Source organism: Sipha flava, unplaced genomic scaffold (genome assembly GCF_003268045.1).
Source record: "Sipha flava isolate LNK unplaced genomic scaffold, YSA_version1 69_pilon_pilon, whole genome shotgun sequence".
In the NCBI taxonomy this organism is placed as follows: Eukaryota; Metazoa; Arthropoda; class Insecta; order Hemiptera; family Aphididae; genus Sipha; species Sipha flava.
In genome coordinates, this window is record NW_020273609.1 from 1,258,839 (window position 1) to 1,278,780 (window position 19,942).

Sequence of the window (19,942 nt, forward strand, 5' to 3'; positions counted from 1 at the left end):
GATATGCTGTATAAGACACTAGTTTAAGTACACAATGTCTAATATTGAAAAATCACACAAGTTACGAATGAAAATAAAAACGTACTTCCAACTTTGATCTACATCCATATGACCACATTCGTTTGATTGAATCATTTTTTTCCAGATGCATTTTCAAATACATGTTTCCTCAAATAAATTTATAAATATAGCAAATTCCTGTACAATTTTTTTTTTTAATAGGGTTTGAATTTAAAATTTTACAAAAGAAAATCTTTACCGGTTGGTATTGCTCAGGGCAGTTTTTCAATTACAATAACTTATTAATTATTAAAAATGTCAAAGATAATACTACAACATACATAATAGTTTTGATCAGTGATTTAATTTAAGGCATTGAATATATGTTGATTTATTTTACAAAATGTATCTATAATTTCATCATAATTGACTCTATATAGTAGTTACCTACGTAACATTTTTACATAATGGCATATAAATATTGAAGTGGCTTCCTGAGCTCTGAGACAAACTATAAACACAATCAAAATTATTATAACTATCTATATTAGTTACTATATGAATAGTTATGCTTTTATAGTATTTGCTCCAGAGACCAGAGTGGGGCCCTTAAGTTATTGTAGGCCTCTGGATCCACGAGAAACCAGTACAATTGCACCACATGGTATCCTACATGGGCGTCACTGTATCTAGGTATAATATTTCTATAGCAGCCACAGCGATTCCAAATTCCTGTCGTGGCAGATCGAGGAAGTTGGTTATATCGCTACCTAATTGTTATTATTGTCATTAGGCGTTGATTATTGACTACGGGTTTTATAACATAATACCACTTTTATTTTTATTTTTTTATCCCCTAGTGTTTTTATGAAAGTGTACATTGGCCCTTTAACTACAAAAGATTGGACCACGCTGCTCTATACATTTATATAACATGAAATCAAAACAAAATCGAAGGCATAACAACAAAATCAAACTAGGTATGTTCAATTGAAGAGTTTATGAAAATAATAACACTTTAATAATGAATTTATTTACTTGCAACTAATACATTATTGATTAGGGAATATACACTGTGATCAGATCATAAGTAAAACTAAATTAAGTCTACTTTTAATGTATAATTAAGCCTGTATGTACATTAGATAACTTGATGTTGTCCCTGTGTTTATAGTTTTAGTATTATAATTAAAATTATTTTTTGTCTAAAACGGAAAGGAAAGTAAACAAAAAAAAATAAATAAATAAATAAAAAATGACTTAACTATAAAACCATAGTCCATAAGAGTTCGTGTGGTTATAGATTCAAAATTACTTTTTTTTTTTTTAATATTTTTGGTAACTTTTATTTCGATATAATATTACAATATTGTATGACATTAATTCGCTAAATTTTATTAACAATTTTTATATATTTTGGTAACTATAAATGTTGTATAATGTTTAAACAATAACATTTATTTTTGTCTTACAATAATAATTCTTAATATATTATAACTCTGGAACTAAACTTCCATTGATGAATAAATTATGTACGACTCCGGTTTTTTTATCACCACTATGTTCAGTTCGAATTGTTGCTAAAATTTCATTGCCGATCACAAAATGTGTTTCTGTTCCATTTTCTATGAATTCTGACTAAAAATTATGAGCAAATAATATAATCGCCTATTTTATATTATAATTAAAAATAATGAATTCTACCATTGCATCTGAAATTTGAAATCCATTAACAAAAATATCCATTGTTGCTTTATCTAAAAAATAAAAAACTGAATAAATAAATTAAAAAATAATCCCTGGATTTTATAAATAGTTTTAAAAAAAGATACCTAAAAATTCACATTTTCTCATTTCAATTAACAATAAAATATTATGATTGCTTACAATAAATAATATGTTATAACACATAATAACTAATAAAACTAAATTTAAAATTTAAAAATGTATCAGAATTTAATATATTTATAATTTTTTTTTTTTATTTAATTATTTAAAAGTTATGTTTTAAAATCTAAAATATGCAAGGTGTAAAAAAAGTTCCAGAAAAATTGATTTCAATTGTTTTATTAAAAAAATGTTTGAGTATCTATCTGACGTTTGAGATTGAGTCTTTTGAGTTATATATCGTTAGTTAAACAACTAAACTCGTTTTATTTTTGTTAGTTCATTTTACATCTAAAATTAGTTATGTGTAAAAAAATTGAACATTCAAAACAATGAAGTGCATACGTTTATTTTCTACAAAAGAAAAGTAAAAAGAAGATATATTTTTAAATAAGCAATGCGTAAAAATTCAAATTCTTAGATTATATATTTTTAAATACATATATTAAATGTGTATAACACATTATGATACAACATGAACATTTATTTTTACTGTCCATATTTATTACTGATATAATTATTTAATGAACTAATTACGTCAAAACTTATTATATTTACATGGCATAATTGCTTTTTGGTTTAGTTACGTTATAATCTCACTCATCGCCTCAAACTGTGTTTCTGGTTAAATTAAAAACAAATTGAACCCATGTAGTTTTCAAAACACGTAAATACTTAATAGAGACCTTTGAGGATAACGAATTTTTAAATAATTTTGTAGCTAGGTTATATCGATTCGTTATTTGTCACGCATGCAATAAACTTATATCATGCCTAATATCATTTTCGTTAATAGAGTTGATTATGCGCTGTAAAACACTAAAAACTACAATTATCTCTAATTTATTAATTTCCAAGTTTTATTAATCGTACTAGGATGGGAAGAGTTATTTAAAATTCTCAACATAATTATCTATGAATATGCAACGAGAACAATACTTAAACATACTTTGAATACTTGTTCGATAAAAATTATAACTCGAATATTTGAATATCCAAATTAAATTAAATATCAATTTATGATATGACTCTTATTTGTCATTAACGGTTCATAATAATTAATTTTTTGAATATCCAAATAATTCAACAATTATTATTTAAACAATATCACTATAGTAATATATGAAATAATGCACTAAAAGTAAGAGATAATAATATTGTCAGTAATTAAACGAAATTATTTTACCGAGAATAATGCGATTTTCGACACCGTTAGATGTAGTGAACAACCAGGTTGAATGAGTTTTTGAAAAATGTGCACGAAAGTCTTCTAAGCTCTTTCCGTCGACTAATAAATCATACGTATACATAAACAAACCATCTGGTTCGACTTTAATGGTGCATTGCACATTTTCTATGTCAAAAACTTCATCGCCAACTAATCGAAACATCCACTCTTTTTGTCTCACTATCTGTATGACCACAAAATATAATAATTTTAATTAACAAAAGGTAGTAATATCTTAGATGCTATCAATAGCAGAAGTTGTCGCATTCAATGTGGCCAATATTGCTTAGCTGTAATGTTTTTTTTTTTTTAATAAAAGCAAATTAAAAAAAAAAAATGTGGCCGATTCGAAAACCGAAGTGATGTTTCTAGATTTTTTTTCATACGTAAAATGGTAAATTCTTAATTAAAATTATTAATCTTGACCAATACACCTGTCTGCAGCTTGGTCAAAATAAACTCATATGTTCATCTGATTATTATATTATATTAAAATTTATCTATACCTTATACGAATTATATTGTCATATTTTTAATTATGTGATATTACATCAATACAGTTCCAATTTGATTGTAGTAAAACTGCCTTTTTCCACACCAATATTCCTTTGGTGCGATTTTATTCCGAAAAAAAAAATGTAAATAAAACAATCCTTACGTTCCCGTCCAATCTAACAACTCTTCTGCCAGTCGCTGTCCCGTGTTCAAATTCTATTTCATGCACACCATCCGCGAGAGGAAGTTTCCATACCGCCACCGTATCTTCACTGTACTTTTTTCCCTCTGTCATTAGTCTTCACAATATTTAACAATGTTTATATGTTGAACGTGTTATAAAAACACTGCAGCTCCAACAGCTTAAATAAAATATTCACAACAGTAGTTATGATTGACGTTAAATTCTTCTACGAATATTATAAACACCACTATGGTATTCATTTAGCCCTTGCTTAACACCCGTGTTTACCAAATGTTGCCATGGAAACAACCATTTTTTTTTTGTTTTTTGTTTAGTCGATACAACTAGGTAGTGTTTGTAGAGTATAATTTATAGAAATTAAAAATGTTCTTTTTTTTCAAATTGATAAGCATCGTATGCGTCTTCTACGTCATAATATCATTGTTAAAACCACTGTACAATTAATAATAATACATTTCAATTAAAATTCGAAAAAAAAAAACGATCAATAAGCAAACATAAGTAATGTTATAAAAACATACTTTACTAAAGGCGTATAAAGTTCAGGGTCTTTTAATTGAAATTTGATATTAATATACGATGAGTACAATCTCCAGAATAATAATATTTTAACCTGTATAATATTATATTATTATTCAGTGGAGCACACAGAATTTTTTTCGGGGGGGGGGGGGGGGGGGTCTAGGTAAAAATATAACACATTTTACAATTAACAAAATTATGCAAATCCTTAATATATTTTGACTTAAATAATAGCATTGATAATAGAATAGACTATTCTATTATCAATAATACTAGGTATTCAATACTAGCTCTTCATATTTCAAACTTGTAAAATTTGTAAATTTTAACCTAGACATCAGAGAAAATTTCGATAGGGGAACAACCCCTTAGCCCCCCCCTACGTGCACCACTGTTATAATTAATACTTACATTGTAATCTATTTTGCTTTAATCGATTCACTTAAATCAATCGTGAAAAGTAAGATTAACATACAAATGTGGATAATAAGATTAATGAACAAATAAATATACATAAACGAAAAACTAAATCAATCAAAACATATTGCTAGGATATTTATCTAAACCGTGAAGTATAAAAATAAAGGAGAATAGGTACCTAAGAGAAAACTAAATGGCCAATTAGTTACATTTATTTTAAAGACCATACATATTTACCTTAATGACATGAGATACAATTATTTTTGCCAAAATAGTCAAATATTTATTTAAAAAAATTTTATATTCCTGAGTTTTATCGATTTCAGCTTGTAATCACTACATATAAAAGCATTTTTATTTATTATTGTATAAATTGGATAAAAAAAGCTAAATTAATAAATATTTATGTTTATATTTTTAATTATTTAATTGTTTATAAAAAATTAATTAAATATAGGTTTTTTGATGTAGCAGATAAAATATTTGCGTCGATGGTTCTTTCACTCCGTTAGCTCTGAGCACGCTTGTTAAATTATTTTTATCATGTTCATTAGCACATTGCTCCTTTACCTATAACGGTATTATGTACAATAAAAACGGTCAGAATTCGAGCCTAACTTCTCCGTATACGCCCAAATCTACCAAAAGAAATCTGTCATCTTCGTCATTGTCACCGCATCCAAATGATAAGAAATCCAAAAAATTTGTTTCACCAAACCGATTCACCGTTCTGGTATTTGAGAAGAACAACTTAAGTAAACCCAACGTCATGTGTGATGCTTTCGATGCAATTGACGAGTCCATTATCCCCACTCTATACGACAACTCCAGGGCTCCGCCATTTTATATCCAAGACATTAAGAACTTCTCCGCTTTCAAAAACATGTCAATACAGCTCACTGGTCAAAACGGTTTTAAATGTAAGTCATTACCTTCTTTTTTGATTGTCCTCCCTCAAGGTCGTGAAAATTTTTATATAATCGCAGAATACCTAATGGAAACCGATGCTTCTTTCCACATTTTTATGCCTTCTATGTATCGGCCTTATAAGATCGTCATAAGAAATCTGCACCACTTAACCCTTATCTCAGACTTATCTGATGCTCTCGACGAACTAGGTCACTCTGCTACCCGTGTCGTAAATTTTAATAAAAACGGACGCTCACTATCACAATTCATATATATTTATATATGTATATCGTGGACCTCAAACCCAATATCAATCATAAAGAAGTTTTATGTATATCATTAATTTTGCATACAAAAATCGAAGTTGAATTGCCATACAGGACGAAGTCCGCCTCATTGTAAAAACTGTCAGACCTACGCTAAATATTGCCATCATCCCTCATGCTATGTTAAATGTGGGGGAGGTCACTCTTCAGACACTTGTGCCAAAGAAAAAAGCAGCCCAACCACATGCGCCTTTTGCGCGGGTGACCACACCTCAAACTACAAAGGATGTCCAAAATATAAAGCACTACCCAAACATCGCAAATTTACTCATTCAATTCGACGAAATCTGAACACGGTACTCACGTCTAAGATTCTAAAACCATCACCTCTCCCTCTCAAAGTCTCCTTCGCTTCCGTCACCGTCACTATTATCGAATAATTCCACTAACAACCACATTTTTTCCAAATTTATTTCAGATCTTTCTTCACTAAATAATCCCCTCATATTCCTCCTTACAGCCGTATTGCAAAAGCAATCCATTCCATAGTTCATTTATTCCCTATCTCATTAGCCTAATTATCAATTATTTCATATTCACCGATAATTATATCTTAATGTAACTATTATGCACTTAATTATAATTGTTGAGCTAATAATAATAGTTTTATACTTCAAGCTAATAAAAATAAAAAAAATAAAAAAATGAGAAACTATATCAATCGAAACATATTGTTAGGATATTTATCTAGACCGTTAAATATAAAAAAAAGGAGAATAGGTACCTAAGAGAAAATAAAATGTCCAATTAGTTACTAAGTAATTATATGTAATAACTAAAAGGGCTCATAAATATAAATGATGTATTTATTTTTTTAACTGTTTAATTGGAAAATAACTAAAATAATGGTTTGATATGATTATTTTAATTATACATATATTTAAACAAATAAAAATATTCATTAATATAATAGGTTCCTACTATTTTATTTACCAAAAAAACACTCCAAAAATTTTTTTTTTAATTGTTTCTATTTTGGTTTTCCAAAACTTCGAAATATTATAATGTTGATTGTGTAATTGACTTTTAACATTACCCGTTAAATATATTGCAACTTAATTATTACTGTAAAGTAAATTTATTTGACATCATTTGACGTTGCCTATGCCTAACAGTACATTTAATTAGTGTCCTGGTTTATGGTTTTACGTCTTATAACAAAATGAGATCGACGACGAAGTAAACGGATTTATACAATAATATTATACATTGTGCATGTCATCAATGAATAATTTTGTTTCTCTGCCGTGAAGTCTTCGTGTTCAACGTTTGATCTTAAGATGCATGGTATTTATGTATTTTTTAGTTTCGATAATTATCGCATTATTGATACGAACGTGGATATCTATCAGCAACAACACGTGCTGGCATTCTACATTATCTACTGGTAGCCCAAGTTCTGGGTTCGGATTTCAAAGGACGAGGGCACGAAATCATAAACTCACTAACCATAGAGTGGAATCCATAGACTTATTAACCCTATGTTGTTATCCCTATGTTATTATCAAACACGTAAACAAGAGAGGTTTTAGGGGTCAAACTCTCCTTCCCTTGAAATTCGAAAATAATAATAGACATATTTTTATAGAATAAAATCGGTATATAGATTATATAAGTATGAAAATGTGCAACTTAAAACCATCCCCCAACTTATTTTTTTATGTACCCACATGGTTATTATCATACTATATATAGTCATAATGTACATTAATTATTGATAACACTTATATTAGTCATAAAAATTACATATAATTATATATTATTATAATTCAGAGTGCACATTTTTGTTTTCAGGAACAACACATAATATTTGTAGTGAGTACATACTACGCTAAACTCGTATTTTCCGCAAAAGACGCCATTTCTTAAATAAATGTTACTTAGAACTTGGAAGTGAAAAATCAAATAACTACTATTTCTATTTTAGCATTTATCATATATTTTAATAGAACAAGTGTAAATCAGTAGGTAACGCATACATTTTATTTAAATGTTATCAAAAATAATATCTCGCATTAAATACAATATTATATAATAATATTATGTCAGTACATACATAATTTGAACAAAAAAACAAAAATTGAGCCAAACATTTATAGCATAATGTATTTAATACAATATATTAGTACCATCGGTCGTAACAATAACGTAGTTTTGAAGACAACAATAATGTTTTAACTCATTGGAAGGCAAATCGATCAAAAAACGTTTTATGATTTCACATTATGACAATACATTAATCAATTTACGAATCCATTATAAACTAAAAAGTTTGACAAATATTATTGTAACAATGTAGGTTACTAAAATTTATTTTGTTACACAATCCGCGTTCTCTGCTTAAGTCATTGATAAATGATTCCTTGTCAGTCTCGGTAAGTAAATAAAAAGGACGGCAATTATGTAATGGTTTCAATAAAAAGTCAATTTTTCAGAACATTATTAAATAATTGTACAGTATATAAGAATGTATAAATTATAGAATAATAATATTGTGAGTATATATAATATACAATTATATGTATGTATAGCTCCTTATTATTATTATTCTTTTTCTTTTATACACTATAGTCATTTGTTGCAAGCAATGAAATAATTACATAGATGCTTTATCTATTAAATATTGTCTTTTTAGAAATGTTAAAACGCGCGAAATTCAATACTATTCAATGATGATTGAATAACGTAGTATACTTAACATTTTCACTGTATAAGATAGTTCTACCTTAAATTCGTAAGTTCTGTAAATGTATAAATGACAAATGCTAATTATAATCCATAAGTATTATGAAAACCTATTTCTTTTGAGATGCATTTTTCCGTTAATAATTTTTGTTTACACATCACACCACGTCTACACTAGTAAAAATTAACGTAGTGCGTTGTATTCGCCAAAAATTTATTCATACGGCACTAAATGTGTGCGTGTGTGGACGTGTTTGCCGCATAACAGCGCACACAAATATTTTCGGCATATGCCACACACACGATTAGTCAGCTATGGGTTTTTTACGGCGCAACATCATTCTAATGTTGGCGTATATTAATATTTTTTGTGTTTTTCTACTTCAAAAATAATTATAAATAGTAACTAAACTGTAATTTATTTCTGATTCACTTGTTAAAATGAAAAAAAAAAAATTGTGCTTCTTCATTATTATACACCAAAATTATCAAAATAAAGAAGAAAAAAAATCCAGGCATTACTGAATGAAAACATCTCTATGAAAGCAAAGACCAATATGATTTTGGCGAATTATTGTAGACCACGAACACAAAGCACACAACGAAAATATTTAAATTTTATAATAAATTATAAACGAGTATTTATTTCTATAAATATTTTCGGCGTTAATATTGGCGACGAATACTACATTTGACATACAACGTACATTTTTACTATTGTGGACGCGGCTTTACGAAATTAATTTGTTTTGGAAAAATTGAAAATACCATTTTTAAACATAATTGTTGGTTATGTACACTTTTGCGTGACGTACTACACATAATACTCATTAACGTATTACAATTTAACAGAGAACGTATAAAATTTACTTGAATATAAAAACTTTTTGGTAGCATATCAAAACAATGTATACATTTTAATATATCTCACTTTTTCGATAGTTCGATTCAATGCGATATTTGTTGTTATTAATTTAGTAAAATATTAATTTATTAAGTATTTCTGGTGTCATGTGAAAATTTTCAAATACAACCAATACACAGCTAAAACGGCTAGAAGATAATTGAATAAAAAAAAAATGTTTAATACGTTTTGGAAATTAAAAGTAAAGATTGCCTTTAAAAGTAAACGAATTGATAATTAATTAGATATTCAACGAAAATATTCCTAAACAATATTTGAGAATTGTATTATTATATTTAGAAATTTCTAAAAATACAATTTCGCAAACATTTAATTTATCAATATAACGTTTACCTATGGTAATAGTTTTTTTTCGACGACATAACTCGCACCATTAATAAAATATTTTCTCTTAACATACGAGTATACCAAATATTGAGTATAAAAACTAGCTTTGTACAAATTATTTGTAATCATATAATTGATTATTATTATTATTATATATATATATATATATATATATATATATATATATATATATATATTATATATAAATATATATTATTATACATATTATACACAAAAAAAAACAGTAATACTGTTGCAGGTTTAAAGCAGATCCAATGGTTCTCGTTTAAAAGCTGATCCTGGATCGTTCAGCGGATCGAGATCGGCAAAAATGTCTGACCAATTATTCGACGAAACTGCCGATTTCTGTAATATATTTATAACTTAAATTTATATTATTTTTTTTTTCGTGTATTATTGAATAGAAAGTGATGTGTAAAATGTTATGAAACATAGAAAAGGGTACGAATACAAATGTAGTACAAAGAGAACAAGGAAACAAAGATAAAATAAAATATTTTAAATGAGGAATTACGAATGTAGTTTTTGGTCTTTGAAAAAGGATATTGTCCACAAAAATTGTCATAAACATAATTATAAACATAGTTAAGGTAATAAACATTAAAAATTTACTTTTGTATTAGGTTCTGATGATCCAAATAATAAATCCGACAACAGTTGAGACGGTAAAAATTCATCTCCTGTTATTCCGTATTGTTTAATTTCTGTATCTTTTTCTTCTTGGCTACTTTCATAAGGATTTGACAAGAAATTACCAAAACTGTCGTTTCCGTCGAATAACGACAGCAAAGCGGTTTCATTATTTTCTTCACTTTGGTCACAAGTAGCTTCGATACCCAATTCCGTATACGAACTAATTAAAATTTAAAAATTTTAAAATTTTAATATCAAAACTCATAAAAATATAACAGGAAACGTATGTATACTTTACCTTGAATCATTGCTGTTATCATCTGTTTTGGACTTCACTGAATCCGTTCGTAATTCTTTGATCATTTTAAAATCGTACTGCTGGTACTCTATAAAAAAAAACATATTATTTAATACACTCAATAACATTATAAAACTTTACTAACTTAACAAAGTAATTGAAAAATTATCGAATATCCCTCAGTAATATAATCATGTTATCTTAGTAAAATTTTATGCAATCTTTTATAAATATAGACGAATACAGTACAAAATGTATGGTTGTATAATGTACACTGTATGTAATTATATAAAATATATTCGAAAAAACTCAGGAAAACCAATAAAAATAATAAAAATAATTTAACAATATTTTGGTGATACTGTAATATGTGAAAGATAGTATTGGTGTAGCATCTATAGCGGACAAGATGAGAGAAAATAGACTGAGATGGATTGGGCATGTGATAAGGCGAGGAGAAACAAAATCAGTAAAAGTGGTTACAAAAATTAACGTTGAAGAGGAAGACTAAAAAGAGATGGTTGAATACGATTGAGAATGATATTATGAGAGCTGTTGGTGTGTGCGTAGAGGTTATAGAAAATCAAGACGAGTAGAGGTTTAGGACAAGGGTGGCCAAGGAACCCAATTATAATTTGAAAGAAAGCAATTTCAATATTTAATTTCTAGTAGAATAAAATTTCTTAAATACGCCCAGGGATGAATTTCAAAATAGGTTTAACGCTTTATTGTTCAAAAAAAAATTATTGAACTGCAGTAGAACTGTAATATTTCCAAAGTTACTTCATTATAATTAATGTTGAAGTAATTATTAATTAATGAACTTTTTGGATACAACATTTTAATTCATATCGAACAGTTTAAATATATATAAATATATTTATGCACGAAAAGCATCACACTGATCGGAGATGTTTTAACAGTATATAATCGTATTATATTAAAACTGCAGTAGTCTGGAAACTTATGTGAAATAATAGAATTATACTTTTGATTACAGAGCCGACATTATTTTTAAACAATTAAAATTATACTCACGTTTAAAGTCTTTGGTCGCATTTTCAAATGAGGCTGCTACGGACTCTGCAAATCGCTGTAGACTTTGTTGGTAGAAAATGAGAACGTGAGAAAACATGTTGCAACGCGCGGCGGCCAACAAGTCGACTTTTTGCAAGCAAACCAACTTGTGATGATCGAACTGCTGTTTGGATTTCTTCACCTTGGTCTGCACGTTTTTAAATTTGTCCAATTGAGAATTAGTGTCCGGGTCCAATTCTTGAGAAACGTCCTTCATCCAGTTCAACGCAGCCCTGTAATCTGTTCGAGCGTTTTCCATCCGTTTCACATCACCTCGCGTATCCTCCACAGCTCTCAAACAAAACGTTTCTATTTCCTGAATTAAACATATTGATGACGAACTATTTATTTATTAATTTTCAAATTAAATGCCATAAATATAGTATGTATAATAATAATAATAATGTTGATAACTAAAAAACAGATCTTTAGGTTTTAACATATTTTTATTGGCTTTATGTAGATTTACGAGGATGAAAAATGTGGACGATTTTTCCATCATAGAGTTCGTAGGAAAATATTTATTTTGCATATTTTAGCATATTTTGGACATTAGAGAATATTTAGCTTATTTTTCATATTTTTGAATATTTTTATTTTGAATATTATTTCAATTATTGTTCATAAAAAAGCATATTTTATTAATTTCTGGAGTTATGATTTTCTAGGAAAAAAAAAATTTGATTGTTATATTTGCATTCCTATGTATAGAAGTGTTATCCATTTTTTCCATTTAAATAATTTATCTTTTACCAAGGAATGGGGTATACAAGTTGTTTTCATTTAACTATTTTGTTTTTTTATATGTAATTTTATTATATTTATACTCCTATGTATGAACTGTATTAAATTGTTATATATATTTGAATAATTTACCTGTTACCGAAAGAATGGCTCATAACAGTAATCTAATGTTTTTATTGAACAATTTAAGAAAAAAAATCATATTATTACATATTAAGAAGTTTAAGGAATATTTAGAAATTATTTTAGGGTTTTTCTAGAGCATATTAGCATCATATTTTAAGCTTTTAAGTACCTAAAAATCCGCTCTTTATTAATAACATTATAGTGATATTGTGTATATAATGCATATGCAGTATACATACGTTATATGATTTATTTACTAATTAAGGTAAAAATAACAAGTAACTAAAAAAAAACACGTATATTATAAATAACAATAAAAAGTTTACGATGTTAGCCAAGTGAATAGCCAAGATAAAGAGTTGAAAAAAAATAATAAATAGTAGTCCGAAATAAGTGGTATGGTTATTAATATTATATTAATTATTAGAAAAAGGAGAATGATTTCGGGTAAATTAAAAAAAAAAACTCTGAAATCAATACTTAATAGAAGTTCAGAAGCACGTCAAGTAAAATTATATAAGAGAGGCCTTAAAACATTTTCTTCATCCTGCACCAGTGTAAAAAGTTTAAAAGCATTTAGAAAATCTCGATTGATAATAAAGCCGTGAGAAGTAATTGGGATCTTCAATTTAGATCCTATTTAAGCAAAGAATTAATTTTAATGTATTTATTATTTATAAGTAACGGATATGGAATATTAATTATTCGTATATATTCCAAATCGTTTGTTATTCACAACAAGAGTACAATAATTATAATGTAAATTTTGCTTCGCAAACATTTAATTTGAACTTTTTTTTATACATTGCATTGTTTTAAAAAAATGTCCGTATAATTATAATTCAATATTTTAATCATAATTATTATTTTTAATTTACTTGATGTAATCTAGCCAAAGGCGTACGTAATCCAACTCTTTCTTGTCCTGATTGTGCCATGCAGCTTCCTAAAATTTGCATCATTTCGCCAGCTTTGGTTTGATCTTTGTTTCCAGATTTTTTTAAAAACAAACCCATTTGATTTTCTTCATATGCCAAGTCTGTTAATATAAAAAAATTAAATTTAACTCATTTTATTTCTATATTTTTAGCTCCATCTGATCTAAACAGTTCTTATAAAATGATCCCTATTCTTAAAGAATTCATATTATAATTTCATGTATTTTTGTAATATTTATAATCCTTATTGATTTATTATTGTATTAGATCATTGATTAAAAATTGATAAAATTTAACAATAAGTATATGTAAATTATCTAATTCTTAAGACTGAATGTATAAACTTGTTTATGTTTACAAAAACCACTTCATTATTAATAGATCTATCTTATATGTAAACTTAACTTAAGTGTATTTCAATACACTTAAGTATATAAAAGTTTTTTAACTATTAATTGAACTTTTAATCAATAATTTAAATAATTAAAAATAAAATACTCACTGTAGATTTTTTCGTCATATTTATTTACAATCCTTTGCAAATGTAGACAACTACTCCGAATAGACTTGAACAGTTCAAGTTTAGCGTCAAGTTCCGCGTCCGAGGCTACTATGAATTCATCGTCTTTTTTGCCTAATTTTTTACATACTTGCTGTTTAGTTACCCAATATTTGTGCTGCATTTTCGATACAGTTGAACCATTGGCATTGTTTTGCCACCTGTTTAATCCAGGAGCGTCGTATGTATTCCTGCCAATCAAACCGTTTCACAGTTTTAGTTGTGTTCAACATCATTAATTAACTATTAACACGTTTTAGATCATTGCTTTCAATATTTAAATTTGTTTTCTAACGTATCATATTTTTTCCCCTTACGAATGTCGTTAAAATCGAAATACATTTATTACATCGGAATATTGGTACTCCGAGTTGTTGTCATTAACCGTGAAAATATTGGAAATCAATGAATGGAATTTTAGTTATATTATACTATGTAAATGTGACCTATTAACAGATGAGTTAGTTTTATTACTCATTACGAATATAGAACAAATATTAAACTACCACCCACAACTGTGTAAAGTTTAATTTTTATATTTTCTAATAAAATATGTTTAATATAATTATAATCACTATACATAATTGTACGAATAATACAATTATATTAGTATTATATAATCCCGACCTAGCTTTACAATTCTAAATTTTCAATATTGTACGTAAGCATCTAATATATTTTATAACTATATTTATTTAAGTAATCGACGGTTAAATATTTTTAATTATATTCATCGAAGTACATCATTGTTGGTGCCGTTTTTAACCAATATTTTAAACCCCCTTAATGAAAATCTGTATTATTTTTTACTAATTTACTGCTAACAATTGTAAAAAAAAATTAAAAAAAAAACAAAATACTCCTGCAATTACATATTATTATAGAAACCACGATGTCAGATTATTAATGCCTGACGGTTTAAGCGGTGTCTACCTTGGTATATTGTGTATGAATTACAACATAAACGAGAATCAGTTAACGAGAAAACCATTCCAAATATATGTAACATCACGCGTTTGCACCTATGCACAGTGGTGTATGGGTAAATATATTGTTGGGTATACGCACTAAAAAAAATATAGATATTAATCCTAAAATATATTTTCTTGCCTAGCTCGATAATTATTTTCTCTCGATACGTTCGAAAAAATCTAATTAATCCTTTGTAACTATATAATTAAAACTTCTATTAGGACTACAAAATATAACACCACAAGATACACATTTGCAGCGCGTTATAAATTGCATGATGTAGATTTAAGGACCATGGACTGAATATTCACACTCCATACTATTTTCTTTGATGTTATTCACTATAGTTAACAAAATACATTAAACATAGCGTACACTGTAATCTTCAACAGCTAATTATTTCAATAAATTTCATGGTTCATAACTATTTTTTCCAATTAACTATTAAAATATTATTAGTTTTTTTGTTTTCGAGTTATTTTAGGAGCGTATACCCGTAAAATAATATTTTACATTAGGTATATGCCGAAAATTGAAAATCTGCTGATGTGTAACCGCCGTATACCCGCGTATACATACCAATACACCTCTGCCTATGCATAAGATGCAAGTAGTACGCCTACAATATTTTTGCGAGTATTATAATCAGAGCTTGTAAGTACATGCATTTGCATATCAATCTTGCAAAGTTGTATTTAATGCTAGATGACACAGAAATCCATTTCAAGGTACCACGGTTAAATATGTGAAATCTTATTTTGCATGTTTTCGCATATTTGGCATGTTTTTGTTTATTTGACATATTTATGCATATTTCTATTTTATCGGGCATATTATACAACATTCTATTAGAATCGATCAAAAATCTAAATGGAAAATATATAAAAAATTAAAAATAGAAATTGTACTATCTTTTCTTTTTTTTATATTCTTGATACTCGGACATTTAATGAATAAATTTGTTCCAAAAGTTTCAGATTTAAAATTAATTACTGACAAAGACATACATTATACACAATTCATGAAGGCTCAAGAATAGTTTTAAATAGTATTTAAAATCTATTTTTTTTTTAATTATGAGATAAAAAAATAAAATATAGCTATAAAAAAATTGAATAGATAATTTATGTAATTTCAAAAATTATTTATGATTTATTTAAGTAAGCATTTTTTAAGGGCATAATTTTAGATATTTAGTGCATATAAATGCATATTTTTAACTTTTTAAGGCATATTTCAAAGCATATTTTGCCAATTTTAAGTGCATAAATGCATGCTTATTTAGGCATTTTTTAGGGCATGAATTTACGAACCCTTAAAACTTAGATCACTCGTCCTGAATTCGCAAATCACCCACCCCTCAGTAGATCACCTGCTACACAAATGCCAAGTTAACTGAAAAATTAAGTGTGAAAAAATAACTATAAATATGTATGTTTTATTATGTATACTAATGTAATTTATTATATAAAATAATTATTATAATTTTGGTTTTAATAACATAAGATGTTTTGTAAAAAAGAATGTATTCGAAAAAAAATGGCAATTTATAAAAATCAGAAGTTCGTAATCTACAAAAGGTTAAGAACCGCTGGTTTATATAATGTAATCGGTAAACACTATAAATCAAAAAACTTAAATTCGATTTGTTGTGGTTAATAATAAATCAATTCAAAACATACAGTTGAATCGTTATTTATTAACAACAGAGGTAGAACTAGGCATTTTTATGCCGGAGGGAAGTGTTAAAATTACGCCCTATCATAGACCAAGAATAAAATACCCTTCCCTACCATTTTTTTTCTAATAATTAGCATACAATCATACTTATTGAGTTTTAAACACATATCAGTAAAAAAGTTAAAAATATCAAAATTTAGTCAATAATAAATTATGTACCATAAAAATTACACACTCTAAAATTTTACGCCCAAGGATGAATCCGCGTTTTCCTCCTCCTAGTTGCGCCACTGATTAGCAATATGTGCTATTAAATTGTTCAAGTACGTCACCAGTAGTAGATAATATAAACGCCACGTTTGAAGATATTTAGCTGAACCTACTCTATAGAGTACCTATAGATACCTAATCTAAATTTTAATATCGATAGAAAGTTTTGTGAATTTTTAAAAAAAAAAACGATTCAGAACGGATGACGAGGAAACTACTAATTAATACGTGGAAATTTATATTTTAAAAATACATATTATGTTATCGCACATAAAAACTAATGAAAACATTCGGCCAACTGGACGTTGAACAATCGTCATAAGAACGTGTAAAAGAATCATTTCAACCGTCGAATAACAAGAACCGTATGCTAGCAACAACAATAAAATGGCGACCGTTTTCAGTAGGATCCTTAAACGGAAAGCACACGTCATCGGAAACAATGTGCTCGTGCGACTATTACGGCGGTTCGTTTGTACTCACCATCCGGATTCGGAAAGACTCATTTTCGGACGCTGCGGTGTACTCGACGACGACGATCAGCACGATAATTAAATACGATTACGCTATGGCAAGAAAACGGTTACGTAAAAACATTGTTTATGAAAACCGGAAGTCGGTCGTGTTATTGCGGTATCCGTCGCGTAACCACGTCCGGCACAGTCGACCCCACGCGCGCGCGCCCGCGTAGATACGCGAATCCACGGTTTTTTTTTTTTTGGTTTATAATTGTTTGCGGCCACGACGACTAACCTATCGTCCGGAGAGCGACGCGAACAAGTGCCGCCGTAACGCGTGTATGGGGTTCGCGTATGGGCGCGTGTTGTACGGTTATGTCACGGCGAACCTTATGGTCGTGAAAACGCTACCGAACATCAACACGGCGCACCGGACGTACAAGTTTTGTGCGACTGATACGCGTGTACGGAAGAAAAAGCGGTAGCGAAAAAAAAAAAAACGATCGGCAAACTGTCAGCGAACGCCGTGTCGCCGTTGTACGCAGCACACGCATTTGTGCAAACGGTCTACGCTCCGGCGTCCCGAGGAAATCAATAGGTACCGCCGCCCGGCGGCAAGTAGGACTACAGCTGTTAGCTACCGCCTAGCCACCGCACCGCCACCGACGCCGCCACCGCGATGATAATAATAATTATAATAATGTATACAACGCGTGTTCCGCGCCCGTATTGGTTTTGAAATCGTTTTTAACCGCATTAACAAAAAGTCGTTTACGTTCCGACACTATTGCTCGACGAATCGCTTCATTACATCGAGTCCAACGGAATTTCTGCGACTTTATTACTCGCGTTGCGAATTCAATTCAAATTGTTCCCCATGAAAATATACTCCCCCGTCCCAACTAAACTCATATTATCTCCTCTCTAATTTACCGACCGTTTATTCCCATTACATTTCCTTCCTCACAAATCCCATTTATTCCGCAATTGATTTTCCTTTATCCTCCTCTTCTTTCAATTATCGGTCGTACGATACCTTAACATCTTAAAACTCCTTTTCATACTTCTGTCTGCTCAGACCAATTATTTGTCTAATGAACTTTATTAATGATTACCCCTCTTTTCTCAATATATAAGTTCACACTCGTTGTTCTCGTATAGTACCATAGATCATATTTACAACTATGTATGCAAGTATATATTTAATCTATAATATTTTATTGTACTTTGTGTACCATATTTAGTTGGATACCTACATAGTAATACTGATTTTGCGTTAAAATTATGTACGAGGTGGTAGTGTTACTATATTTTAATTAAAAATTTGTTCTACCTTAAGGTTTTAGATCTAGACGCTACTTCTGTATATTACGAGTATATAATACACGAAGTAGGGATGAGCAAAAATCATCGATGTTTTTGGTCGATATATCTATGTTTCAACATCGATGATTTGTTTTCGATTAATCGATTAAACATTGATGTTTATGTTCGAAAAATTGGAAAAGTTCAAATTTTTTATTTGTTTGTATTATTTTAGTATGCAGTATACAAAAAACGTTATATAGTATACACTATACAGTTATAATCAGGGCTCGTAAGCTTATGCATTAAAAAACGCATAAATAAGTATGCAATAATGCACTAACATTTGATCAAGTATGCATTAAAAATCCTTAACTATGCACGAAAAAAAAAAACGTTTAAGAATTTTTTAAAATAATAAGAATTATCCATTTATATTTTTAAAAGTTATATTGTTTCTTGGGTTACATTTTATTAAAATTAATATTAATGAACACACGTTGCGACGAAAATAGATAGATTGCAATGAACACGTCAATAAGAGGAGAGTGGTAGTGGTGTGCAATAACATTTTTTTCATGATACTGCTTATAACTTATAAAATTTAATGTCATTAAAAAATAAAAATATTGATAAAATACTAAGATTTTATAAACAAGTTCGGTAGAGTAAATAAGAATGGATTCAAACATTTATTGATATAATTTTTTTTTTTTACCCACAAAAAAACGATTTCGCTAAATTTACTTAAAATAATATGTGCTAATAACTCAAAAAAAAATCAACTATATGCCAAAATATGTCAATACACACAAAACATGCAAAAACATGCTCTATTAAACTTTAGATTTTTATTACCATTGTTATGAAACGGATTTTTATTTCAATTAGTATATCATTCGCAGTCCAGCACTCGATATGTGTGCATGCAC

The 19,942-nt window shown here is 28.4% G+C and overlaps 2 protein-coding genes across 2 annotated transcripts; both read right to left on the reverse strand.

The window, feature by feature from the left end:
- Positions 1 to 1,423: 1,423 nt before the first annotated feature.
- Positions 1,424 to 4,049, reverse strand: LOC112692035 (fas apoptotic inhibitory molecule 1). The gene is made up of 4 exons (XM_025566536.1): positions 3,774 to 4,049; positions 3,074 to 3,299; positions 1,705 to 1,757; positions 1,424 to 1,638 (listed from the first exon to the last, which is right to left on the reverse strand). The coding sequence occupies exons 1-4, from the start codon at positions 3,903 to 3,905 to the stop codon at positions 1,492 to 1,494; spliced, it is 558 nt and encodes a 185-aa protein (XP_025422321.1). The 5' UTR covers positions 3,906 to 4,049; the 3' UTR covers positions 1,424 to 1,491.
- A 6,103-nt stretch (positions 4,050 to 10,152) lies between these two features.
- Positions 10,153 to 18,295, reverse strand: LOC112692011 (islet cell autoantigen 1-like protein). The gene is made up of 7 exons (XM_025566514.1): positions 17,731 to 18,295; positions 14,269 to 14,516; positions 13,707 to 13,867; positions 11,920 to 12,274; positions 10,882 to 10,969; positions 10,563 to 10,803; positions 10,153 to 10,295 (listed from the first exon to the last, which is right to left on the reverse strand). Exons 1-7 carry the CDS (start codon positions 17,751 to 17,753, stop codon positions 10,191 to 10,193), a joined length of 1,221 nt encoding a protein of 406 aa, XP_025422299.1. The 5' UTR covers positions 17,754 to 18,295; the 3' UTR covers positions 10,153 to 10,190.
- Between the last annotated feature and the right edge of the window lie 1,647 nt (positions 18,296 to 19,942).

What these genes read in the sequence shown, in the direction of transcription:
- LOC112692035 (XM_025566536.1), bottom strand. Translation starts at nt 3,905, where the DNA reads ATGACAGAGGGAAAAAAGTACAGTGAAGATACGGTGGCGGTATGGAAA. An exon ending in TTGTTAGATTGGACGGGAAC is followed by an intron (nt 3,300 to 3,773) that starts GTAAGGATTGTT and finishes GTGGTCATACAG; the next exon opens with ATAGTGAGACAAAAAGAGTG. An exon ending in TTCAAATTTCAGATGCAATG is followed by an intron (nt 1,639 to 1,704) that starts GTAGAATTCATT and finishes CATAATTTTTAG; the next exon opens with TCAGAATTCATAGAAAATGG.
- LOC112692011 (XM_025566514.1), bottom strand. Translation starts at nt 17,753, where the DNA reads ATGAGTCTTTCCGAATCCGGATG. An exon ending in AGTCTTTCCGAATCCGGATG is followed by an intron (nt 14,517 to 17,730) that starts GTGAGTACAAAC and finishes TTTGATTGGCAG; the next exon opens with GAATACATACGACGCTCCTG. An exon ending in CATCAGAACCTAATACAAAA is followed by an intron (nt 10,296 to 10,562) that starts GTAAATTTTTAA and finishes AATATATTACAG; the next exon opens with AAATCGGCAGTTTCGTCGAA.